This window comes from Chiloscyllium punctatum, chromosome 5 (genome assembly GCF_047496795.1).
Source record: "Chiloscyllium punctatum isolate Juve2018m chromosome 5, sChiPun1.3, whole genome shotgun sequence".
In the NCBI taxonomy this organism is placed as follows: Eukaryota; Metazoa; Chordata; class Chondrichthyes; order Orectolobiformes; family Hemiscylliidae; genus Chiloscyllium; species Chiloscyllium punctatum.
The window spans coordinates 46236964-46245638 of record NC_092743.1 but is presented as its reverse complement, the minus strand read 5'-3'; the positions used below and the strand labels follow the sequence as shown (position 1 = coordinate 46245638).

Below are 8675 nucleotides of genomic sequence, written 5' to 3'. Positions count from 1 at the left end.
TATTGTTATTGTTAAACAACTGAATGCATGAGTATTCTGCAGTTCTGTAGTGATCCCTGACAGGGCCCCAGTAATCCTGCTGTGGAGCTTTTAGTGTTGTTTGCATTCCCCATGCTAGCGCTGATGTCAATCGAGGAATTTCACTTCCTCTATCATGCTCGATTGTATTCCATTCGATAAGTTTAAATAAACTGTAGCATTACAACTGCCACCAAATCAGTGTGTTTTTTTGATTAAATGAAGTCATTAAGTTGAAGTCATGTTGTCATTTTTTTGAAAATAGAGTTGAAAACAAATTGTAACATAAGCTGAAAGACAGATCTTTTGGCAACAAAAGCAGGCCGAAAGCTGAAACCATGAAAGCCACACAACAGTTTATAAAAAGTCAGACTGTTCTATCAAAATGATTTGAATTCAAATACCCTAGCATAATTTATGAATCTTTAAGACTGGCAATTGCTTAAAAGCACACATTACTATTTTAAATTTAATCAAAACTCAGGGGTAGATTCTGAAAGATTAATTTCTAAACCCAGTCTATATAGAGTATCTGTCAGAATACCGACAAAGTTGGAGATGTCACCATATTGCCATCTGCTGACATCTCAATGGATACAATTCGTGACAATTGCATCCTGGTAATAATTATAGACCATTGCACTCAGTGAGGAGAAATGTTCAAGTATAATACAATAAAGCAATAAACACATGAATAAGAATATTTTTGGAGGAAGACTGTAACTTTGAATTTTAATGAATTTAGAAGTACAACAGTATAATGTATACACAATTATATCATTTAAAAGAGAGATATCACTCAAAGTGTTAACATAAATATTCAGTCTGCTGTTCACAATAAAACCTGAATTCCATGAGATATTACAAAAAGTTATGAATGATTTACACTTCTCTAATATACGGGGAAATTGCTGAACGATAGCTGCGAAGAAAATTCACATGCCAACATTATGCAGTGAAATCAAAAGTTCTACTACTGTCAAGATTTTCAAAAGTTCAAACGTTTGGGGTGCATTCGTACTCAGTTTAAGATAATGTTTTAATGGAAAGACACTTAGTGTTACTAGTAAGCCTCCTTGCTTAGTCAGTGCATGCCTTATCTCCTTTTCTCTGAGGCAGAGGGAATTTTCTAAGAAATAGCAAACCACACAACACTTACAAGTGAAATCCAGAATTGTTTTTAACAATGCAACACAATGAGGTTATAATTACCAGCTTGACTTGTACTTGCTGGTTCCACTGACAAAGTAGGTACGGCATTCAGATGGTCAGATTCAGATCTCTTTAGATGATCATTTTCATCCTTATTTCCTGTAACTTGGTGAGGAGGACAGCTCTGAACCAGTTCATATTTTTCAAACAATGCTTTGGATTGCAATGAAGAAATCTCATTATTGTCATTTTCATGAGGTACCTAAAATAAGAAGTGACAGAATAAAATAATACGAAAACCACCTCACAATCTAATCATTATTATTGATTTTTATTATTTTAAAGCTGACACTTGAAGTATTAAAATAAAATCTGTAAGGTCAGATGAAAGTCAAAGACACCAACATAGATTTAGAAATCAGAAAATAAAGACATGTAATACGTAATATGCCTTGCTTTAAAAAGTATTTTAAGATAAGGCTGAAGTATTTGCAACAATCTTCAGTCAGAAGTGAATGGACAATCTATCTAGACCTTCTTCAAAGGTGACCAACATATAGATGTCAATTTTCAATCAATTCAATTCGTTTTTATGTAAAATCAAGAAACTGAAGGCAATGAATACTGCACAGCCAATAGCATTGAACTCATATTCCAGAATTTTCTGCATCCTTAATAAAACTGTTTCAGTATATACCTGAGCAATTTTCCACAATAAAAGCATGAAAATCCAACCTAGCTAATTATTGCCCCATCAATTACTCTTCATCAGTGGAAGGGATCATCAACAGTGCTACCAGTCAGCACTTATTCAGCAATAACCTGCTCATTTCCACCTGATTTGATTTCTGCCAGGGCCATTCAGCTTCTTACATTGTTACAGTCTTATTTCAGACTTAGAGAAAAAAAAGTTGAACTCCAAAGATGAGTTGAGGTGAGAGTGACTGCCCTTGACATCACGGCTGCATTTGGACCAGTGTGGAATCGAGGAGGCCTAGCAAAACTAGAGTTAACAGGAATCAGGGATAAAACTCCACTGGGTAGCCATACATGACAGAACAGGTTTTGGGAGGACAGTCATCTCATCTTAGTCATTTCAGGACAACACTGTAGCAGTTCCTCAACAGAATGTCGTGGACCCAATCATATTCAGCTGTTTCATCAATGACCTACTCTTCATCACATGGTCAGAAGTAGGAATGCTCACTGATGTTTACACAATGTTCAGCGTCATCCGTGGCTCCTCAGGCATGGAAACAGTCCATGTCCAAATGCAGTAAGACCTGGACACCATCCAGATTTGGGCTGTTGAGCTGATAAGTGGGAAGCAACATTCACACTACACAAGTGCTGGGCAATGACCATGTCCAACAAGAGAGAATCCTTGATGTTCAATGGAATTACATTGCTGAATCCCCACAAATGACATCCACTGGGGTGGGGTAACCATTGACCAGAAACCAAACTGGACCAGCTATATAAATACTGTGATCACAACAGCAGGTCATCAGCTAGGTATCCTGCCTCAATTTACTCACCTCCTCATTCTCTAAAGAACTAGGAGCAGGAGTAGGCCGTACCGCCCCTCGAGCCTGCTCCGCCATTCAATAAGATCATGGCCAATTTGTTCGTGGATTCACATCCACTTACCCACGCTCTCACCATATCCCTTAATACCTTTATTATTCAAAAAAAAAACTATCTTAGCTTAAAAAATATTTACTGAAGTAGCATCAACTACTTCACTGGACAAAGAATTCCACAGATGTACAACCTTCTGGATGAAGAGGTTCCTTCTCAATTCAGTCCTAAATCTGCTCCCTCTAATCTTGAGGCTATGCCCTCTTGCCCTAGTTTCACCTGCCAGTGGAAACATCCTCTCTACATCTATCTTATCTATTCCCTTCATAATTCTGTTTGTTTCTATAAGATCCCCCCTCAATCTTCTGAATTCCAATGGATATAATCCCAGTCTACACAGTCTTTCCTCATAAGTCAATCCCCTCAACTCCGGGATCAATCTAATGAACCTCCTGTACACCTCTCCAGTGCCAGTACATCCTTTCTCAAGTAAAGAGACCAAAAGTGCACAGCGTACTCCGGGTGTGGCCTTACCAGCACCCTGTATAACTGCAACAAAACCACCCTGCCGTTAAACTCAACCTCTTCAGCAATGAAGGGCAAAATTCCATTTGTCTTCCTAATTACTTGTTGTACCTGCAGACCAACCTTCTATGATTAATGCTCAAGGACACTCAGATCCCTCTGCGCATCAGCACGCTGCAACTTTTACCATTCAAGTAATAGTCCTTTTTGCTGTTATTCCTTCCAAAATGGATGACCTCACATTTATTAACATTGTATTCCATCTGCCAGGTCTTTGCCCACACACTCGTAGTATCTATGTTCCTCTGCAAGCAAACTTTGACACACTATATGTGGTCCCCAACTCCAAATCATCTATATAAATTGTGAATAATTGCAGTCCCAACACTGATCCCAGAGGCATACCACTATTCACTGATTGCCAGCCAGAACAGCACTCATTTATCCCCACTCTTTGCTTCCTGTTAATCAACCAATCCTCTATCCATGCTAATACTTTACCCGTAATGCCATGCATCCTTATCTTAAGCAGCAGCCTCTTGTGCAGCACCTTGTCAAAGGCCTTTTGAAAATCTAGGTACACCACATCCATGGGTGCCCGTTGTCTACTGTGCTCGTAATGTCTTCATAGACCTTCAAAAGATTTGTTATGCATGAACTGGCCTTCACGAACCCATGCTGCATCTGCCTGACCTGACATATTGAGATGCCTTGCTATTTCATTCTTGATAATAGACTCAAGCATATTCCCCACTACAGAGGGTAAGCTAACTGGTCCATAATTCCTCATCTTTTGTCTCCCATCATTTTTAAACAGTGGCATTACATATGCGGTTTTCCAATCTGTTGGGACTGCTTCAGAGTCAAACGAGTTTTGGAAAATTACCACTGGTGCACTTACTATTTCTCCCGCCATCTCTTTTAGTACCCTAGGATGTATTCCGTCAAGGTCAGGAGACCTGTCTACCCTTAGCTCCATTAGCTTGCCCAACACTACCTCTTCCATAATAATGACTGTTTCCAGGTCCTCCCTTACCTTTCTGTCTGTCCTTCCGAATAGTCTGATACCCCTGGATATTTAACTCCCAGTCGTGACCATCCTGTAACCATGTCTCCGTAATGGCTACTAAATCATATTTGCAATGATTTGTGCCGTTAACTCGCCAACCTTGTTACAAATGCTACAAGCATTCAGGTAAAATGCCAGTATGCTAGCTTTCTTACCCTCATGATTTCCAACATCTCCAATAATATCTCCAGAGTTATCCTTTCTTTTTACTACTTTTCAGAGTCTGCCTTGAACTTAAATCCTCCTGCACACATGCTAACCTGCTGCTGAACTGTTTACCATCATACTTCCTATCATTTTCCCTCTCCCTTCCCCCGACTCACAAATTTAAAGTCCTAGCGACCACCCTATTTATCTTTTTTGCTGGATCAATTCAAGTGGAGACTGTCCTATCAGTACAGATCCCCCTCCCGTTCCAAAACTGACACCAATGCCCCATGAAATGGAACCCCTCTTTCCCCATATCACTCCCTTAGCCATGTCTTTACTTCCCTCATTTTGTTATCCCTACGCCAATTTACATGTGGCTCAGGCAGTAATCTGGAGATTAAAACCCTCGAGGACCTGTTCCTTAATTTTATTTATAGTGCTTGATAGTTCCCAAACAGGGCCTCCATCCTATCCTTGCCTATATTGTTTGTCTAATTTGGACCACAATAACTGGATCCTCCCCCTCCCACTCCAATATCCATTCAAGCTGGTCAGAGACATACTGCGCCCTGGAACCAGGCAGGCAACACACCATGTGGGACTCCCGATCTGGCTTGCAAAGCTCCAACTACACTCAAGAAGCTTGATACCACTAATCAGCCAGCTTGAATGACTCTCAATTCTCAAACATTTACTCCTTCCACACCAATGCATAGCAGCAGCAGTGCATACCATTGACAAGGTGAAGTGCAGAAATTCACCATGCTCCTTTGGTAGAACTTTTCAAATAAAACCATAAGACATAGGAACAGCATTAGGCCATTAGGGTCATCAAGTCAGCTCTGCCATTCAATGTCATGATGGCTAATCTGAAAGTCTTCAATTCCATTCTCCTGCCCCATCACCTATGATTGCCTTATTGATTAAGGGTTCATCTCAACCTTGAATGCACTTGACCCAGGCTTACCAGCCCTCTGCAGTAAAAAATTCCACATATTCACTAAGGTAAGAGAGAAGAAATTCCTCCTCATCTGTCTTAAATATTTGACCACTAACCTCTAGAAGAGCAATGACAGCAAATACATGGGTACACCATTATCTGCAAATTCCTCTCTCACACCATCTTGAATGAGAATATCACATTCCTTCACTGGTTTGGGACAAAATCCTTGAACACCCTCCTGAATAACATTGTGAGTGTACATGCACCAAATGGACTGCAACAACTCAAAAAGGCAGCTTGTGACCACATTCTCAAGGGCAACTCGGGATACACAAAAACTGCTGGCCCAGTCATAAATGCCCTCATTCCCTGAATAAGTATTAAAAAAAAAAGTTTTAAAACCAGCAAATTTTGGAATAGAAAGAACACCATGGCAAATATCAAGCTCCACATTATAAAATTCAGAAATAGAGAGTTGGGTAAAGATGGGGCATAAATCTGGAATTTACATAAAAGATATAAGAAATGGGAACAGGAGACGTCATTTGGTCCTGAAGCCTTTCAATAAAATTATGGCTGTCTGGATTCTGGTTTTACCTCCACTTTTCCTCTGGCAGCTCATTCCATACATGCACCACTCTCTGCGTGAAAATGTTGCCCATCAGGTCCCTTTTAAATCTTTTCCCTTTCACCTTAAATTTATACCCTCTAGTTCTGGATATCCCTACCCTAGGAAAAAGACCTTGGGCTATTCACTCTATCCATGCTCCTCATGACTTTATGAATATCTAAGATCACAACTCAGCCTCCAACACTCCAGGGGAAAAAAAGCCTCAGTCTATTCAGCCGCTCCCTACATCTCAAACACTCCAACCCTAACGTTATTGTAAACCTTTCCTGAACCCTTTCAAGTTTAACAACATCTTTCCTATAGCAGGGAGACCAGAACTGAATTGTAAAAGTGGCCTCACGAGTATCCCAGGCGAAAGTGGTGGAGATTAGAGTTGAGAATGTGGTGCTGGAAAAGCACAGTAGGTCAGGCAGCAGCCAAGTAGCAGGACAGTCAACATTTCGACCAAAATCCCTTCATCAGGAATGAGTCAAGGGCTTTTGTCCAAAATGTCAACTCTCCTGATATTCGTATGCTGCTTAACCTGCTGTGCTTTTCCAGCACCACACTCTCGTCACGAATATCCTGTACAGCCGCAACACGATATCCCAATTCCTTTACTCAATGCACGGACAATGCGTACCAGACACCACTTTCACCACTCCGTCTACCTGCGACTCCACTTATAAGTTTGACAAAATGGTGGACTGACAGTTGCATGGATATTGCAGCTGCTCCAGTGTTGCAAACTTTCTTGTCTAATTCTAATTTTTTTTTACATTACAGAACCATAAGGTTTTTATTTTGATTCATTTTGGAACTCTTGTAGTCCAATTCGTTACAAAAAAAAACACAAAGAAGTAGAGATGTTTTTTAAAACATAGTTTGTTTCTGGGGGCATCCACGTGTTTGTCAAGTATCGATTTGTAGAGAGATCTTTTCTTTATTTATAAAAATATACATCTTAAAAAATCAGTTTCTTTACAATCGTGAAGAAGCAGAGTCTTTTCTTCAACAGAGTTTGTGTTTGTTGAGTTTCAATATGCAGAAGGAATTTTTTTTAGCTTTGTACATAAAAAGACACAAAGAAGGAGACTACTTATATACAAAGCTTATGGACAGGCCTATATGTGGGCGACTCTGGAAAGAATTTATTTTTAATCTGAAGACTGAAAGATTAATGCTGGATTATTTGAGGGGGAGTTGTTTTTTTTCTCTGTTCAACTAATTTATTTTTAATATTTATTAGTTTAAATCTTCTCTTTGCATGCTAAAATTAAATCTGTTGGAAAGCGGTTTAGGTTTACATATGAAGTGTTATTAAGAGCTTCTTCTTTTCAGGCTTGATATCACAGAGGGCATACAAGAGACACTGAGTCCGATGACTAGTAGATTTAGAGAAGAGATTACACAACAAGATCAGTCAATTAGATGGTTGACTCTCAGGAAAGGTAAGAAGTTCAGAATCCTCCGTGGGCTATTCCTCTCTCAAACAAACATACCATTTTGGGTATTGTTGAGAAAGATAGCGTCTCAAAGGAAAATAGAATTACTAGTCAGATCTTGGGCACTGAGAATGACTCTTATGTTAAACAGAGTTTGTCAAGATTTAAAAAAATAATTGTTATAAGGGACAGGTGCACAGCCAGGAGATTTTGCAATAGGTGTGAATATAGGATAGTATGTTGCATTCCAGGTGCCAGGGTTAAGAACGTCTCAAATGTTTGAAGCATATTGTCAAAGGGGAGAGTGAGAAGCAAGAAGTTGTTGTACACATTGGTAGGAATAACATAGTTTAGGAAATTAAAAATCACATAATACCAGTTTATAGACCAACAGGTTTATTTGGAAGCAATAATTTTTTAAGTGCCTACCTGATGAAGGAGCAGCGTTCCGAAAGCCATCACTTCCAAATAAACCTGTTGGACTATAAACTGGTCTTATGTGATTTTTGACTTTGTCCACCCACCCCAACATCAGCTCCTCCAAATCATAGTTAAGGAAGAATTAAGGCTTTGCAGCGGAATGTAAAAGGTTGGGTAAAAGCTTTAAAAGCAGAACATAAAAAGTATTAATCTCTGGTTTACTTCCAGTGCCAAGTTCTAATGAGGGAAGAGAAATAAAAGCATAGGGGAGATAAATCAGTGGCTGAAAAGGTGATGCCATATGTAGGGATTCAGTTTCTTGGATCATTGGGATCTCTTTTGGGACAGAAAAGACCTGTTCAAAAAGGATGGGTTGCACCTGAAGTGTAAAGAGACCAATATCCTGGTGGGGAGGGTTGCTAATTTCGAGAGCCTATCAACTTTTTTGGGAGTGGGGGGAGGGTTCTTTCTTTAACAATGAAAATAGAAAGAAAGATAAAGATGATTCTGAATCAGAAAAGAGCAACTTAATTCGAAAAGACAGACAAGAGTCAGAGAACAAAGTAACTCGCATGAATTAAACTGCACTTATTTCAATTCAAGACTTCTTTTGGATAAGACTGATGAACTCAGGGCATGTATGGGAACATGGAACTGGGATATTGATAGCTATTACAGAAACTTGGCTGAGGGAAGGACAGGACTGGCAGCTCAATGTTCTGGGTTTTAAGGTGATATAGGAAGGATAGAAAGAAAAGCGAG

General features: G+C 39.5%; 1 protein-coding gene across 2 annotated transcripts in view; it reads right to left on the bottom strand.

The window, feature by feature from the left end:
• Positions 1-8675, bottom strand: part of rad54b (RAD54 homolog B) — a 209963-nt gene that overhangs the window by 176004 nt on the left and 25284 nt on the right. Inside the window, exon 2 of one of the 2 annotated variants that reach the window (XM_072570219.1) lies at positions 1231-1432. The exons of the other annotated variant lie outside the window; for it this stretch is intronic. Coding sequence (XP_072426320.1) covers positions 1231-1432 — 202 coding nt within the window. The remainder of the gene's footprint in view (positions 1-1230; positions 1433-8675) is intronic. 2 annotated transcript variants of the gene reach the window in all.